The 18,719-nt window shown below is 42.7% G+C and overlaps 1 protein-coding gene across 1 annotated transcript in view; it reads left to right on the top strand.

The window, feature by feature from the left end:
• FUCA2 (alpha-L-fucosidase 2) overlaps positions 1 to 4,935 on the top strand; it is a 42,722-nt gene extending 37,787 nt beyond the window's left edge. Inside the window, exons 6-7 of the mRNA XM_077486713.1 lie at positions 1,098 to 1,203; positions 4,673 to 4,935. Of these exons, the coding sequence (XP_077342839.1) occupies positions 1,098 to 1,203; positions 4,673 to 4,807 (241 nt within the window). The 3' untranslated portion in view covers positions 4,808 to 4,935. The remainder of the gene's footprint in view (positions 1 to 1,097; positions 1,204 to 4,672) is intronic.
• The last annotated feature ends 13,784 nt before the right edge of the window (positions 4,936 to 18,719 follow it).

Below are 18,719 nucleotides of genomic sequence, written 5' to 3'. Positions count from 1 at the left end.
CGACTTAGAAAAAGGTTCCTGTATTATTTTTGGGGCGACTTCAGGCAACTTGCATTGACTTCTATACAGATGTCGTTTTGCAAGTCGGTGCTGAAGTCGTGTGCAGGTCACGTCTGTGAGTCGCGCTGCAAGTCGCGTCGCCCCTGTGTGAACGGGCACTAACTGTTTGATTATTGGGGCCCCTGCAGACATTTTTCAGTGTTTTGGTTCACAGTGGCGTGGGGAGTGGATATTCTTTACATTGTATTCTAGTAGTTGAATGGTCTTGTTTTAACTATTTTCACGCTCTTACCTAATGTGTGATGTCCATCCATTTTTCCCTTATTTTTCATTACAATGCATATTTATTAGAGTAATAACAAGTATTTGGGGGCTATGTGGAGTATAAATGTGGATACATTGAATTGTAAACCAGTTTTATGTGTCTGCAGCTCATGACTGTCTTTTGAAGTATGTCTCCAGTTTCCAATAACCCTAAAGCATGTGCCCAGTCTGTAACCATCTCTAAGGCTCGATTCACATCTATGTATATTGCTTTTCAGCGTTTTGCAGTGCTTGTCGCGTTTTTGGACACACGTTTTTCTTTTTTTTTACACTGTGGTTGCTTAGCAACCAGCTATATACAGTGAAAAAAAAGTGAAAAACGCAAATCGCGGCAAAATCACGGTAAAAATGCGGTACTTGCGTTTTTGATGCGGGTCCATTGACTTCTATGACATGCAAAACTGAATTTTGCATGAGAAAAAGTCTCCGACCCTTTCCAAAAACGCAGAGGCACAAAAATGCATTGATCTGAACATGTTCCATAGGAACCCATGTTAAATAATTTCCCTGCATTTCTGCAACATGCATCAAAAAACACGTTAGTGTGAATCAAGCCTTAAAGCATGCCCATAATCTCTGACCATCTTCTGTTGCCTGACTGCAATCTCTACTAGGTTTTTGTAGGATTACAATCCACTGAATTTTATGTGCAGTCCTTTGTCATGTCAGGCGCTGTACTTTTGAGGCCTTATATAACGAGTAAATCATCAACCACTGAAATAGTAGGTTTAGTGAAAATATACAGCGTATTAAAGGAAAATTGTAACCAACAGGTATACATGCAAGCCTAAAGAACAAGCTGTGTTTGCTGTATTTCTGAAGTGGCCTGCCAACCGGAATATTGTACTAGGAGAACCCAGGGCATCTGAACTAACAGAGGTTAGTAGCTGTATTCACCAATATATATGTGGGTTTTGCACGTTATTTATTTATTTATTTTCAGTGAAAACATCAGCTACAGTACCTATAAAAAACTTTAAAAAAAAGTATTCTTATGGAGTTGGGTATTGTGTTTTTTTGTATAATTAATCAAAATCATTTTGCACAGATGTTTTCACATTGACCTTTAGCTCAGTTCACATATATGCAAATCAGATGTGTTTTGAACAACATTCGATTTGCATAGCATGTGAACCAGACCAACTTTCAATGGAGTCGGTTCACATAAATGTGGTCCGGGTTGTAGTGCAAATTAAAAAAGGGCCCTGTGCATTTTTCAGACCGGTTCAGGTGCGATTTCAGTGTCAAATTCACACCTGAATCTGGTCCTGAACCACTGAATGAAAACCACATTGGACTCTGCACCAAAACCAGACTTGCATATTTGTTAACCCAGTCTAAGCCCACGTACACACAGTCGGAGATTTTGCCAACCAAATCCGTCGGATTTTACCCGTCGGATTTAGTCCGACGAATTGTGTCCGAAACTGTTGCATACACACGGTCGGGCCAAGTTGGCGAAAAATCTGATCTTTCAGAACGTGATGACGTAATTTCGTTACGATGGGACTACATTCAGGCTAGTAGCCAATAACTTTGATGTAGGAATTTGATCTGAGCATGCGTGGCACTTGGTCCGATGAAAATGCTCTACACATGATCGGATTAGGTCCGTCCAGCCCAGTTGGTCGGGAAATCTTTCCAACATGTTGGAAAATTGGGTCGGACGGAGATTCGGACGGAATCAGTCCGATGCATACCACACACAGTCGGATTATCTGACGACACGGTCCGATAAGACTCATTCCGACAGATTCTCCGACCGTGTGTACAAGGGCTCAGGGTCCCATACACACTGTCAGATTTTCTGCAGATCTTTGTCTTCAGATTTACCAAAACCATGTAGTGCAAGGGCCTTCCTGATTGCATACAAATTGAAACTCTGAGGCCGCGTACACACGCGCGGACTGTTCGCCCAACTTTGTCCGTCCAACAGTTTCGGCAAACAGTCCGCTCAAACTTAGCATGGACGGACATGGCCACACACGACGGACGAACAGTTTGCTGAAACCGTGCGCGATGACGTTTCGGCACGCACGACGGATCGAAAATTTCGACGTCCAATACACTGCAATGCAACCTTCCGACGTGGAAATCCTTTCTGAGCATGCGCGAGACTTAGTTGGCCGAACAAGCCTACACACGAGCGAACAGTCCGCTGAAACCTTGTTTCAGCGGACAGTTTTTCGGAATTTCCGTAAGACCTTGTTCGTCCAACTGTCCGCTGAAACTGTCCGCTGAAGCCCCACACACGAGCGGACTGTCCGCCCAAACACTGTTCAGCGAACAAGGTTGGGCGAACAGTCCGCCCGTGTGTACGCGGCCTTAAGGTTTGAGCTCATATTATATGGTTTTGGTAAATCTGAAGACAAAAATCTGCAGAAAATCTAATAGTATGTATGGGGTCTAAAGAGTGTTTCTGTTCACTGGGTTAACAATATAAACCCACTGTAATTCAATGTTCTGTGAAAAGCATCTATTATGAACAAACTTTACCTCAAATTGCCTATACTCTTGCAAGACTTTAGTATATAACATGCATGATATAACATTGTTGTGTGTATACGAGAGCGATAGTCTGACCATCAGCTGTGGTATCCTTGTGGAGTTGACTATATAGCCAGTCAGTGTACCACCAAGCATGCTGTTTTTTAAGCCACTACAGGATGTATATTTTTGTTTTGTTTATTTCTTATTTTCCTGACTTTTTCTTATGTTTGCCTGACTTCCTACAAAGGGTATCGCTAATAAAAGCCATAAATACAGTGCAGGGCTGGAGCCTTGATAAAGGGAGGAAAGCAGTGGCCCTGCTGTTTGATATAGGACAAATTATATTTGAACCCATTGCTGTTTAGTGTGTTGCATGGGGACTATAGGGCATGTTATTGGGTGCCCAGTGTTTAACATCTTGCTGGCCAGTGCTTTTGCCTTTGCCATTTTTCCCATTGTTTAAAACATCCATGATTGTACCCCAAGGCTGCATTCACACCTACGCAGTTTTAGTGCTTTTTGCATTTTGCAGATTTGCACTACAGTCCATTTAACATGGTTTCCTATGGAACACGTTCTGTAGTGCAAATCTGCAAAATGCAAAAAGCACTAAAACTGCATAGGTGTGAATCCGGCCTTAAGTAGAACTACACTGCATCTGAGCACCAAAAACTGTATTTAATTAATCTTTAACATTCAAAGCAAACTTCCCATCCATCCATATCTCCATGCTTTATGCATTATTTTGCTGAGAAATCACTTTGAAAAATATCCCCAAGCATTTCTGGCTGTGGCCATCTTGGGTAAGTGCAGATAATTGATGTAACATAAACTTCCTGGGATCCATTTGCCCTTAGCTCAGACATGAGGGTGTGCTTAGCTGAGAAAACCCCTCCCTCTCCCCATCCTGAAGACTCCTGGGATGTATGACATCATTTGCATAGACCTGGAAACCAGGAAGTAACTGATAAAATGTAATAAAAAGTTTAAAACAAGTAAATATGACATACCTCCCTATTTACTACTGCTATCAGCATAAGGATTAAAAAATACTGAATGTTGATTGAGAGAGTGAAGTTTCACTTTCGCTGTAATCTACAGTATAAATCTCCTTTAGACCCCTTTCACACTGGGGCGTTTTTCAGGCGCTTTAGCGTTAAAAAAAACGACTGTAAGGCGCTTGAAAGAAGCCTCATCTGCAATCCCAATGTGAAAGCCCGAGTGCTTTCACACTGAGATCCCTTTCACACTGGGGCATTTTTCAGGCGCTTTAGCTTTAAAAAAAGCGCCTGTAAAGCACCTGAAAGAAACCGCAACTGCAATCCCAATGTGAAAGCCCGAGTGCTTTCACACTGAGGCGCTGCAGGGCGTCAAAAAAAGTCCTGCAAGCAGCTTCTTTGCAGCGCTTTTGGAGCGGTGAATACACCGCTCCTAAAGTGCCCCTTCCCATTGAAATCAATGGGAAACACCTGAAAAGCGATTTTGGCAGTGGCGCTTTGTGGGAGCTTTTAACCCTTTATTTGGTCATTAGCAGGGTTAAAAGCGGCCCACTAGCGCGCAAAAAACGCTGGTAATGCACTGCTAGTTTAAGCGCCACTTTACGAGCATTTTTCGGGGCGCTGGCAGTGTGAAAGGGCTCTTAAAGCACTTGGGCTTTCACATTGGGATTGCAGATGAGGCTTCTTTCAATCGCTTTACATGCACTTTTTTTTAACGCTAAAGCCCCTGAAAAACACCCCAGTGTGAAAGGGGTCTAAACCTTATTTATTTTTTCCATGTGTGTCTTCTGAGGTTTTTCTTTGAACAAACTAGGATTGGTCTAGTAAACGAATGTACAGTAAACATGCTTTTTTTTCAGGTTTACTTGTTGGGGTATGAAGGACAGCTTGAATGGATAGCGCTTGGAGACAAAGGAATGGTGGTTATATTACCCAGACTTGGACCTGCAACTCCTTCTTGGGGATGGGCTCTGAAGATATCCAACCTCAATTAAATTGTAGTAAAAGGCCACATAGCCGTGTACATAGCTGGGAGAACTGTACATATTTTAACTACTGTACTTAAAATAAATGCACTCTACTTGTGCAGCTACAACTCAGGAATAAAAAAGTTTTTATGATACACTGGGTGATCTGATTTTCCAAATAGAGGTGGGATTTACTTTTTTCCTCATGAAGAATATGCCTGATGTTTATACTATGTAAGAATACTTTGTTAGCAAAATGAATAAAACTTACTTTTAAAAAAAAACTTATTTGCTGAATTTTCAACAAGGTAACCTTAAAATATGAATGGAATCATTATAGTTTGTTTCAAAAAGCCAACATTGGCATTGCAGAACTGTTTCTTCTTTCTCCTTCATCCATTTGGTGGTCTGCACTTTCCAGGTGGCTCCTCTTTTAACATGCTGCTTATGATTGATCTATAGCTGCTTTTCAACTGCATTAGGAAGCTACAGAAAGCTGATACATAACATAACATATAGGGATGCACCAAAATTTTGTCCGCTGAAACATATCGGCCAAAAATTGTGTTTTCGGCAAATTGCCGAAAAGGAAAATCTTGCCGATAATGGGGCCGGAAATGGGGGCGGGGCCTGTGTGGCCCTCCTCCGTCCTCCCTCCTCCTTTCCTCCCGCCCGACAGTGCGGAGATCTCCGTGTGTCACGGAGCTATGCATTGAATTGCCTGGGCGGCTGCAGTAACAATGTCCCGCCTCCTGTGACAGACGGTACACTGATCCAATGGCGGGACATTGAATCAGCGTGACGTGATTACAGGAGGTGGGACATTGTTACTGCAGCCGCCCAGGCAATTCAATGCACAGTTCCGTGATACACCGAGATCACCGCACAGATCCGGGCATGGGTGAGGCTGCATTTAGACACTGGCAAGCTGCATGAGGGGGAAAGTGCAAGCATTGCAGAGTTTTATCCGCAGCTAAATCAAGTTTTTTGTGCTCCCAGTGCTGCTGCATCCAAAAGTCATTTGTTTGCCTCTGAAACTATCCACCTCTGGCCACTTGTGTGAATGGAGCCATGCTATATAAACCAGGTTACAGGACAAAGGCTGTACTCACTTTATTGACCATATCAAAAAATAATAATAATCTTGATTTTGACCCAGCTAGGTTTTTATCGCCATGTGATAGAATGGGGAAGGGTTAAGTTATTGCTAGTAGAGGTAACGATATGAGCATTCCCAAAAGAAGTCTGTTGGAATGGAAGCAGGTAGCTTGCTTGGGGCCAGTTCACACCAGATGCAGTTCCGTGTGCTTTTTTTTTTTTTTTGCAAAAAATGCATGCACAGTGTTTTCCATGTATTCCAATGGCTCTAGTTCACACCATGCAGTCAGTTTCCGCACCGGAAACTGACTGCATGGTGTGAACTAAAGCCATTGGAATACATGGAAAACACTGTGCATGTATTTTTATCAGGCAGGCTGCATCTGAGGGGAACTGGTGAGGCTGCTTTGATCTCCTGTACCATGCCTGCAGTCTCTGACCAGCTCCTGTACCATGTCCCCAGTCTCTGATCATCTCCTGTACCATGTCCCCAGTCTCTGATCATCTCCTGTACCATGTCTGCAGTCTCTGACCATCTCCTGTACCATGCCTGCAGTCTCTGACCATCTCCTGTACCATGCCTGCAGTCTCTGACCAGCTCCTGTACCATGTCCCCAGTCTCTGATCATCTCCTGTACCATGTCCCCAGTCTCTGATCATCTCCTGTACCATGTCCCCAGTCTCTGATCATCTCCTGTACCATGTCTGCAGTCTCTGACCATCTCCTGTACCATGCCTGCAGTCTCTGACCATCTCCTGTACCATGCCTGCAGTCTCTGACCATCTCCTGTACCATGTCTGCAGTCTCTGACCATCTCCTGTACCATGCCTGCAGTCTCTGACCATCTCCTGTACCATGCCTGCAGTCTCTGACCATCTCCTGTACCATGTCCCCAGTCTCTGATCATCTCCTGTACCATGTCCCCAGTCTCTGATCATCTCCTGTACCATGTCCCCAGTCTCTGATCATCTCCTGTACCATGTCTGCAGTCTCTGACCATCTCCTGTACCATGCCTGCAGTCTCTGACCATCTCCTGTACCATGCCTGCAGTCTCTGACCATCTCCTGTACCATGCCTGCAGTCTCTGACCATCTCCTGTACCATGCCTGCAGTCTCTGACCATCTCCTGTACCATGCCTGCAGTCTCTGACCAGCTCCTGTACCATGTCCCCAGTCTCTGATCATCTCCTGTACCATGTCCCCAGTCTCTGATCATCTCCTGTACCATGTCCCCAGTCTCTGATCATCTCCTGTACCATGTCCCCAGTCTCTGATCATCTCCTGTACCATGTCCCCAGTCTCTGATCATCTCCTGTACCATGTCTGCAGTCTCTGACCATCTCCTGTACCATGCCTGCAGTCTCTGACCATCTCCTGTACCATGCCTGCAGTCTCTGACCATCTCCTGTACCATGCCTGCAGTCTCTGACCATCTCCTGTACCATGCCTGCAGTCTCTGACCATCTCCTGTACCATGCCTGCAGTCTCTGACCAGCTCCTGTACCATGTCCCCAGTCTCTGATCATCTCCTGTACCATGTCCCCAGTCTCTGATCATCTCCTGTACCATGTCCCCAGTCTCTGATCATCTCCTGTACCATGTCTGTAGTCTCTGACCATCTCCTGTACCATGCCTGCAGTCTCTGACCATCTCCTGTACCATGCCTGCAGTCCCTGACCATCTCCTGTACCATGCCTGCAGTCTCTGACCATCTCCTGTACCATGCCTGCAGTCTCTGACCATCTCCTGTACCATGCCTGCAGTCTCTGACCATCTCCTGTACCATGCCTGCAGTCTCTGACCATCTCCTGTACCATGCCTGCAGTCTCTGACCATCTCCTGTACCATGCCTGCAGTCTCTGACCATCTCCTGTAATATGTCCCCAGTCTCTGACCATCTGCTGTATGAAAATATTTTTTAAAAACAGTCATTTTCGGTATTGGTGCTGTTTCGGTTTCGGTTTTCGGCCTAGTGTATTTTTCATTTTCGGTATCGGTTTCAGCACCAAAAAACCCATTCGATGCACCCCTAATAACATAACATAACAAGCATTCACAGTACTCTCCGATTGCTATTACTTTTGTATGAAAGACAATTATGGGACATGGCCTGTACAGGCCTAATTTTCATGAAAGGGATTGCTGATGGAAAAAAACATTTCTGTCATGGTACCTTCGTATAGCCATATACTGCATTTGCAGTAAGTGGTAGTTTAGTGCAGTGATTCTCAACCTCACTCCTCAAGTACCCCCAACGGGCCATGTTTTGGGAGCTTTTATCAATACCATGGGGATTAAAAGTAGGTGTGGTGCTGTTCTTGTATCCAGGGATCTGAGTTCTCCAAATCATCTCCAAATCACACTCTAACCAGTGACCTTTGTGTCTAAACAAACTTAAGTGCATTAATTATATAAAGTGACTGGTGCTACAAACAAACATAACTCATATGCATAATGTGCAAAAAGTGCAATCATGAGAAAAATGACTTGCTAAAAAAAAAAAAAAAAAAAAAGATGATGTATACAGTCCTTCTATAAATATAAAGGTTTTCCAAAGTCACGAGTGCTCTTCAATCGTGTGTCCTTTGTGCTTAACCACTTGCCGCCGCCCTTTAACCCTTTCATGACTAAGCCTATTTTTGGAATTTCGTGTTTACAAGTTAAAATCCATATTTTTTGCTAGAAAATTACTTGGAACCCCCAAACATTATATATATTTTTTTAGCAGAGGCTCTAGAGAATAAAACGGCGATTGTTGCAATATTTTATGTCACACGGTATTTGCGTAGTGGTGTTTTAAACGCAACTTTTTGGGAAAAGGGACACTTTCATGAATAAAAAAAAAAAAAAACAGTAAAATTAGCCCAATTTTTTTGCGTAATGTGAAAGATAATGTTACGCCGAGTAAATAGATACCAAACATGTCACACTTTATAATTGCGCGCACTTGTAGATTGACGACAAAGTACGGTACCTAAAAATCTCAATAGGCGACGCTTTAAAAAATTTTTACGGTTACCAGGTTAGCGTTACAGAGGAGGTCTACTGCTAGAATTATTGCTCTCGCTCTGACGATCGCGGCGATACCTCACATGTGTGATTTGAACACCGTTTACATACGCGGGCGCGACTTCCGTATGCGTTTTCTTTGCTTCGCGAGCTCGCGGGGACGGCGGGCGCTTTGAAATTTTTTTTTTAATTTTTTTATTTATTTTATTTATTTTAAAATGACTAAATTGTTTTTAAAAAAAATAAAAAAATTTGATCACTTTTATTGCTGTCACAAGGAATGTGAACATCCCTTGTGACAGTAATAGGTGGTGACAGGTACTCTTTATGGAGGGATCGGGGGTCTAAAAGACCCCCCACCCCTCCTTTACACTTCAATGTATTCAGATCGCCGAAAACGGCGATTCTGAATACCGGATATTTTTTTAAAACCGGCGCCATTGGCAGCCGAGTAAACGGGAAGTGACGTCATGACGACGCTTCCGTGTTTACGATGAGGAGACTGGAACGAAGCCGATTACGGCTTCGTTCCAGTTCCTCCCCAGCAGCCAGAGCCGACGGATCGCTAATCGGTGCTCCCGATCGAGCGGGAGCACCGGTAACAGCGGCGAGAGGCGGCGGGAGGGGGGGACGTCCCCTCCCGCTCCTCCGGCATAACAGCCGAGCGGCTTTTAGCCGCATCGGTTGTTATGGCTGGAAAGCCAATCGCCCGCTGTAAAAAACGGTACCGGGATGATGCCTGCAGGTGCGGGCATCATCCCGGTATACCCCCCGGAAGCCGAGTACGCAGATCTGCGTACGCTCGGCGGGAAGGGGATAACAGAAACACGGCGGCAAAGTGGTTTCAAAATCCTGACCGGACATCATATGACGGCGTTCGTTGTTGCGGGGTGTCAGTCTGACACCCCGCAACTACAATCTCGGTAAAGAGTCTCCGACGGAGACTCTTTACCACGTGATCAGCCGTGTCCAATCACGGCTGATCACAGTGTAAATAGGAACAGCCTGTGATCAGCTTTTCCTCACTTGCGTCTGTCAGACGCGAGTAGAGGAGAGCCGTTTGGCTGCTCCTCTGATGGGGGGGGGGGGGGTCTGTGCTGATCGATTATCAGCACAGCCCCCCCCCCCCCCGAGGATGCCCACACTGGACCGCCAGGGACGCCACTACTAGACCTCCAGGGATGCCCAGCACAAGGTATGCCACCCTAGACCACCAGGGATTTCAGTCAGTGCCCACAATGGGCATCACTTATTGGCATGTATTATTCTTTGCCACTGATTGGCATGCATTAGTACAGTATAATACAATGCCGCCTATCAGTGCCCATCCGTGCCACCTATCAGTGCCCATCCATGCCTATCTGTGCCGCCTATCCATGCCCATCTGTACCACCTATCCATGCCAATCTGTGCCAGCTATCAGTGCCAATTTGTGCCACCTATCAGTGTCCATCAATGCCACCTCATCAGTGCCGCCTTATCAGTGCCCATCAGTGTAGCCCCATCAGTGAAGGAGAAAACTTCTTTACAAAGTTTTGAAACTGAAACAAAAAAAAACTTTTTTTTTTTTTAATTTTCTGTATTTTTTTATTTGTTTAGCAAAAAATAAAAACTGGTGATCAAATACCACCAAAAGAAAGCTCTATTTGTGGGAAAAAAAATGATAAAAATTAAATTTGGGTACAGTGTAGCATGACTGTGCAATTGTCATTCAAAGTGCGACAGCGCTGAAAGCTCAAAATTGGTCTGGGCAGGAAGGTGTGTAAGTGCCCCCTTATTGAAGTGGTTAATGAATCAATTGATGTATACAGTCCTTATAAAAATATATAAATAATGTTTTTTTAAAGTGACAGGTGCTCTTCAATCATGTATCCTTGGTGCTGGTGTTTCTTACAGTGCCCCTATGGGTAATGCACTTACCGAAGGTACTCACCCCTCGAAAGGGTATTACACGTTCACAGCACTTAAGTTTGTTTGTAGACACAAAAGTCACTGGTTAGGCTGCTTTCACACTGGGGCGGGAGCAGCGTCGGCGGTAAAGCGCCGCTATTTTTAGCGGCGCTTTACCGTCGTTTTAGCGGCGGTGTGCGGGCGCTAGCGGGGTGGTTTTAACCCCCGCTAGCGGCCGAAAAGGGGTTAAACCCGCCCGCAAAGCGCCGCTGCAGCGGCGCTTTGCCGGCGGTATTGCCGCGGTGTCCCATTGATTTCAATGGGTAGGAGCGGTATAGGAGCGGTGAATACACCACTCCTTCACCGCTGCAAAGATGCGGCTAGCAGGACTTTTTTCACCGTCCTGCCAGCGCATCGCTCCAGTGTGAAAGCCCTCCGGCTTTCACACTGGAGTTAAAGGGGCCGGTTTTTTTCAGGCGTTACACAGGCGCTATTTTTAGCGCTGTAACGCCTGAATACCGCCCCAGTGTGAAAGCAGCCTTAGAGTGTCATTTGGAGCACTCCGATCCCTGGATACAAGAGTAGCACCACACCTACTTTTTTTTTTAACCCTCAATCTTATACTCCACCTAAGTGGTTGTATTTGTAGGGGCAGCAGTTCTCATTTCACCAAATTATATTAGCCATCTACGTTGGACCACCCATAATCTCTTCCTAATTTATCAATACCATGTCATTGATATTTATTTAAAGCAGCTGTGCAAAGTAAAGGAAAACCTGAAAACATGGCCCGTTGAGGGTACTTGAGAACCACTGGTTTAGTGGACAAGTCATTGTTCTAGCTTTAATAAGACCCCTTTCACACCAAGGGCGTTTTGCAGGCACTATAGCATTAGAAACAGCACCTGCAATCCACCCTTAAAGTGCTGCTCTGTTGTCTCCAGTGTGAAAGCCCGAGGGCTTTCGCATTGGAGCGGTGCGCTGGCAGGATGTCAGGAAAAGTCCTGCCAGCAGCTTCGAAGGAGCGATGTGTTTACCGCTGCTCCCCATTGAAATCAATGGGGCGGCGCTGCAATACCGCCGGCAAAACGTCGCTATTGTGGCGTATTGTGGGCGGTTTTAACCCTTTCTCAGCCGCTAGCGGGGGTAAAAGCGCCCCGCTAGTGGCCGAAATGCGCTGCAAATACGATTGTAAAGCAGCGCTAAAAATAGCGGCATTTTACCGTCAACGCTATGGGCGGCTTGGTGTGAAAGCCGTCTTAACTGCCACAAAAATAGCTAAATAGAATAAAAACACAGAACTAGTAAAAAAACAAAAACGAAAAAAAATAAAACTATTTTCAAGCTCTCTGATAGATCTGAAGTTTAGTAAACAGGTTAGTTAATAAAATAAAAAAAAAAAATAATAAAAACAGGATTTTTGTACTTACTGTAAAAGTTTAATGGCGTTAATTAAGGGACACATAATTTAATATTTGGAGACAATTGGGATATACTCAAATAAAAATAAATATGTGGCGCTAACTGCAGTAAGGAAAAATGAGTGGTCAAGTTGAATAAAAAAAATAAACAAAGGAATCAGCAGTGTAACATCACTAGACTGACTAAATCCATATGATAAAAGAAACCAATAATCAAACATAACCAATATAGCTCTAGAAATGCATAGGAGTGGATAGCAACCACAAAGCAAAATAATTAGCCAAAAATTGCATAAAGCGAAAAAAAAAAAATTGCATATAAATGCCAAAGTCTTCACATAAAGTGCAAGGGGGATCCAATAGGAATAGGAAGGTCTAAAGTGCATAAAGGTGCAAACAAAACCATAAATAACATAAAAAACACATAAAATGCACAAAAATTGCTAAAGTGCAAGAAATCGCATGAAATGCAAAATAATAAAAGTCAATGTAAAAAAAGGAAAAGGTGCAAAGTCCAATCAGTGCAGTAAAGTGCAAACGTGAATGTACTGAATCTTCATCAAACAGTTCATATAGAAGACGTAAAGTGCATGTGTACAAAGTGATTGATTTCAGATTCCTCCAATCCAATCAGCAGCAATCCATGGAGTATCACACGTTTCCCCCAGCCTCTTGCCTCCAAAGGAGACCCCTAAGGTCAGAATGAGCCTGTAATCTGAAGGCAATGGTAAGCCAGCAGTCAATCGATCTCCACAGCACGGCTCTCTAGTGGGGAACTTCAAACATAGCATGTGACTTTTTTCACTTTATGCGATTTTTTGGTTAATTGTTTCGTTTTGTGATAGCAATCACATAGAATGCATGGGAGTGGATAGCAATCACAAAGCAAAATAATTTGCCAAAAATCGCATAAAGTGAAAAAAAATTGCATAAAATCGCATATAATGCCAGTCCTCACATAAAGTGCAAGGAGTAGATAGCAATCATATAGAATGCATGGCAGTGGATAGCAATCTACTCCTTGCACTTTTTGTGAAGACTGGCATTATATTCAATTTTATGCAATTTTTTTTCACGTTATGAGATTTTTGGCTAATTATTTTGCTTTGTGATTGCTATCCACTCCTATGCATCTCTAGAGCTATATTGGTTACGTTTGATTATTGGTTTCTTTTATTATATGGATTTAGTCAGTCTGGTGATGTTACAGTGCTGATTCTTTTGTTTATTTATTTTATTCAGCTTGACCACTCACCTTTCCTTACTGCAGTTAGTGCCACATATTTATTTTTATTTTATTGCTTTTTGTGTGGGAACACTTTTTTATGTTTGGCAGCTCCTTTAGGCCTCATGCACACAAGACGCAGGTGAAAACTCTGCTTAAAAAAAGCTGAAACGCGCGTTTAGAAACGCGCGTTTTGCCGCGTTTGCATGCCGCGTTTAGACGTGTTTAGCCACGTTTGCGTTTATAAGCTTTTTCTAAAGATAACATCATGTAGACCCTCCCCAAGCTCTCAAAGCATGTTTTTTTTAACTATTTCTGCTATTTTGATCAGAGTGAGCAGCAGCAGCAGCATAGAGAGCAGTTGTACACTTGCATTTGCCTCTCTTTCTGTGGTATATATTTTGAAATGGATCCCATATTGAATATATGTCAGGAAATGCTCCTGATGTTGCTCTTGATTAGACAGCAACGTCGTCGCAAATTTCGTGAAAGGTCCAGAGTCAGAGCTCATCGATATTGGACCCATCCGTTGATGGGACAGCGAATGTCCGTTGGATATTTCACAAACATGTATGTGCAGCTGCGTACCGACCCCGACAAGTTTTTTAATTTTAGCCGGATGTCCATTGTCACATTTGATCTGCTCTTAGAAAAAGTACGACCTGGCCTGACATTCGTGGCCACCAATATGAGAATATATTTATAAAATATATTTATCTATAGATGTACAGATGAATTTTTTTCTCTGTCCTTTATTTAAAAAAAAAAAAAAAATGTCTATTTATAGCAAATTATCCAATTTTCTTGTGGCAATTTTTAACATGTTTTCATTATTTCTAATATAAAACAATATTAAAATAGTTAATTATTTATTTTTTAATCTTAATATATGTTTTTATTCATTTTTTCTAGTTTCAAATTGTTTTATTTAAAAGCAAATCTATGTTAATTAGATTTTTTATAATTGTTTTAAATTAATTTGGCCAATTTTTTAATATATTTTTAACATGTTAAAAATTGCCACAAGAAAATTTTAGATATTTTAAAAAATTGGATAATTTGCTATAAATAGACATTATTTTTTTTTTAAATAAAGGACAGAGAAAAAAATTCATCTGTACATCTATAGATAAATATATTTTATAAATATATACACATACCTGATCGTTACCAACAGCAGTTCCTCTGGTGACACACTGTTTCTCACATTGGTGTCCACGAATGTCAGACCAGGTCGTACTTTTTCTAAGAGCAGATCAAATGTGACAATGGACATCCGACTAAAATTAAAAATGAAAAAACTTGTCGGGGTAGGTACGCAGCTGCACATACATGTTTTATATTTTTATCGTGAAATATGTATTGATTAATATATTTTAATTCTTTGCTGCTGTATATGGTAGTATAATATTTTTTAATGCCTTATTAAAATATCCAGAATCCTAACCCTAACCATTCATCCTAACACTAACCACTAACCCTAACCCCTAACACTAACCCTAACAGCTAACCCTATCCCTTACACTAACCCTAAACAACCCTAACCCTAATCCAACCCTTAATCCTAAACAATAACCCTAACCCTAACTGATAATCACTTACCATAACACCCAACCCTAATGACCAAATTACATTGCCGCAGATGGTCACAGTTGACTTTGAGGCCATGTATCTCTGATGCAGAAAAGTGCATGACATGACATTTGGGTTCCTGGCAATAATTTGGATATGTTGTAGTGCTAGATCCACAGTGTCAGCATTCCAAATTTGGGGTTCCTGGCAATAATTGGCCCCAAGATATGGGCCCCCAAAGTCGGGTCACAAAATGTCATTCTCTGATACAGAAAGTGCATGACATTTTGCGACCCGACTTTGGGGCCCCCTATCTCGGGGTCACTTGGTGATATAAACTCCAAATTTGGATATGTTGTAGTGCTAGATCCACAGTGTCTGCATACCAAAATGTCACAAAATGTCATTCTCAGATCATATTTCTGAGTTTTCAGGTCCAAAAAATTGGGTTCCTTTAAAAACGCATATAAACGCAAACGCGGCTAAATGCTTAGCCGCGTTTTGCCGGCGTTTTGCGTCAGAAAAGTGGAAATTTTTGCGTCTGAACCCATTTTTTTGCTTCAGGAAAAACGAGGATAAACGCAACTGCATAAAAACGGCAAAAAACGAGACTGTGTGCATGGACACATAGGATAACACTGAATGAGTTCAGGGGCAGTTGAAAAAAGTGTCCAACTGCATCTGAACACGCGTTTAACTGCGTCTCGTGTGCATGGGGCCTTAGTTTAATTGCTGATTCTTTTGTTTATTTATTTTGTTCAGATTGACCACTCACGTTTCCTTACTGCTGTTAGCTCCACATATTTATTTTTATTTTATTGCTTTTTGTGTGGGAACACTTTTTTATGTTTGGCAGCTCCTTTAGTTTAATTGGGATATACTGCTGTCTACAGAGGCTAAAAAGATGGCGAGCTAGGTATAACCTCTCCTTCTGCCAGCATGCTTCAGTTTGGTAGAAAAGCAGCGTTTATGAATAGGTTTATGAAATATAGGACCTACATCCCTTAATGAACTCCATAAAAAGAATTTTAAAGGTAAGTACAAAAATCCTGTTTCCTTCTTGTGTATTAAGTGATACAGAGATCAGTTTTCAAAGATTTTTTTTTTGGGCCCATGTAAATAAAATAAAAAAAGACAGTAAACCAGAGGTAGCCCCCAGCAGAGAGAGCTGCTTGAGGGATCTTATGCCTGAAACTTGTACAAGTACAGGAAAGTTGCCTGACCCCTTAGGCTGGATTCACACCTATGCATTTTTAGTGATTTTTGCATTTTGCAGATTAGCACTACAGAACGTGTTCCATAGGAAACCATGTTGAATAGGCTGTAGTGCAAATCTGCAAAATGCAAAAAGCACTATAAATGCATAGGTGTGAATCCAGCCTAAAAGCTCAAGAAGCACAGATTTAGGAGAGTGCATAGAAGGCACACTCAGAGGTGATAACAACAAGCAATGCAACCTTGTGAGTGTACAGTGGAATATTCCTGATAGGTCCAAAGGGTGTTTTTTGACAGCCAACAGAACCAGTTTAAAGACCCCTGGAATCACAGGAGTTTGTACAGAAGGAAAAACATGAGAGAAGCCTTGTACAAAAGTCCTAACAAATGAATCGGGGACTAGTAGTCTTATGCATGTTCACAGCAGGCAAAGCTAGAATACTTTCTGCCTCTCTTGCCAAAGCCATACTTCTGGTCCCTGCCTGATGGTTAAACTACGCCACTGCTTTGGCATTGTTTGACTGTTTAGTTGATCCTCTAAGACCGGGGATGCCCAGGATTTCAGGGACAACCAAATTGCTCAGAGCTCTGGAATGTTGAATGGCACATGCATTTCCTCTGGTGGTCTTCTGTGACATTGTCCAATTAAATCCTGAGCGTACCAAATTGTTCGGAGATCCAGAAAACATTCGGCTGGCAAGGTGCCTAAAACGTCTCCTGAGCCCTTCACAGGCTACCATACATTGCTAGGAATTTCCAAGACAATGGCAGTACGGAATTTGCTTAGCTCAGAATTAGAGTCTTGAGTCATCATGTCATAGATAACCTGGCCTTCAGTGTCAGGCAAATCAGTATGTTCAGAGACTGAACTGATTTGTCCCATGATGACAGAATGTTTTGTTGTAGGGTTCTGAAGTGGAACTATGCAAATAGAATTGCTTTGAAGGAGGCTACCATCAAACCCATAACTCTTGTGCAGAATCGTAGAGTTGGACAGCTCCTGGACAGAGATCGGGGAGTAAGAAGTATTTCTTGAGGAAGAAAAACTCACAGTTGGGCTTTGTCTAAGACAACATCCAAATATTCCAAGCGATGTATCTGTTCCAGTGCAGATTTCTGACAGATCAGGATCCAACCAAACCTTTATAAGGTCTGGATTATTTGCACTACATTGTTGTTCAGCATTTGGATTGACTGTTCCCTTCAATAGAAGGTCATCTAGATATCCCTGGTAGCATAGCAAGCCTAGGACAGTGGCCAAAACAAAGGACAACAAACATCCCCACACTTTGAAAAGATTGTAATAGTATTTAATGGTTCTAGTGAGGCTACGGTTGACAAAAATGGGGGATCCTTCAAACAGGGGGTTCATAAATGACAACATAGAAGATCCATTGTGTTTCAGGGGCTCAATGACCTCCCTCCTCTTCAGGGCTTCAAAACCAATATGAACACATACATATATTGGCACCCTTGTATTTCTGTCAGATAATGCACCACTTTGCCCAGAAAAATTGTTGCAATTACAAAAGTTTATGCATTCTCAGGTTTATTTATTTTGGTATGACAAAAAAAAATGGAGAAACAAAAAGCCAACGATGTAACATTCCACACAAAACTCCAAAACTGAACTGGACAAAATTGGCACCTTCTCATTATTGTAAGAAATAATTGCATTCCAAGTTTGTGATGCTCCTGCAATTTGTAATTAAACTCCCCTGTATCAAATAACAGGTGCTGGCAATATAAAATCACACTGGTAACTAGTTAAAATGGTGAAAAATTTACTCAACCTTTCTGTTGTGTGTCTGTGTGCCAGAATTTGTGAATGGTAGGAGACCCAGGAGGACCCCACTGCTGATACAAACAAAAAAAAAGGCAGATTGGAGTTTGCCAAAACTTAGCTGAGGAAGCCAAAATCCCTTTAGGAGAATGTGGATGTGGATAGACAAAACAAAACTACACCTCTTTGGTAAAGCCCATCATTCTACTTGTCAGGATCAGGGGTCAGGCTCGAAGACCAATTGCTATAGCAGTTGCAGGACTACCACTAACCAGCAGGATAGGTACACAGGCAGTCACCTTGGCAGATGACACAGGCTCCCCTGAGGCGCGGAGTCTAAGTACTAACCAGTTTTCACCAGAGCTCCTGATTTAGCTGAGTGTTAGTACCAGGTCGCGGTCCTCAGGATCGCCCCACCAGGAGGTGAGCAAGCCGGGGTTCAGTAGCGGATGGGCAGGTAAGGATTAAACAGAAGCGTGGTCAGAAAGCAAGCCAAAAGGTCGGTAACAAGTTGTTGCAGTTTGGGATCAGGCAGAAGCGTAGTCATGGAACAAGCCAAGGGTCAATAACGAGCAGTAGCAAATATAAGCGGCAGCAGGGAAGACAGGAGCGAGATACAGGCTGGAGATAGCACAATATTCTGGCAAGGAGGAAGTGCAGAGACATGGCTTATATCAGGGAGTTCATGGGAGGAGCAAAGCGTTCAAGGTTCAGCTGAAATCAA

Source organism: Lithobates pipiens, unplaced genomic scaffold (assembly GCF_037356315.1).
Source record: "Lithobates pipiens isolate NorthernLeopardFrog02 unplaced genomic scaffold, aLitPip1_a1.2 Scaffold_18, whole genome shotgun sequence".
Classification (NCBI taxonomy): domain Eukaryota; kingdom Metazoa; phylum Chordata; class Amphibia; order Anura; family Ranidae; genus Lithobates; species Lithobates pipiens.
This window is presented reverse-complemented; position numbering and strand designations above follow the sequence as displayed.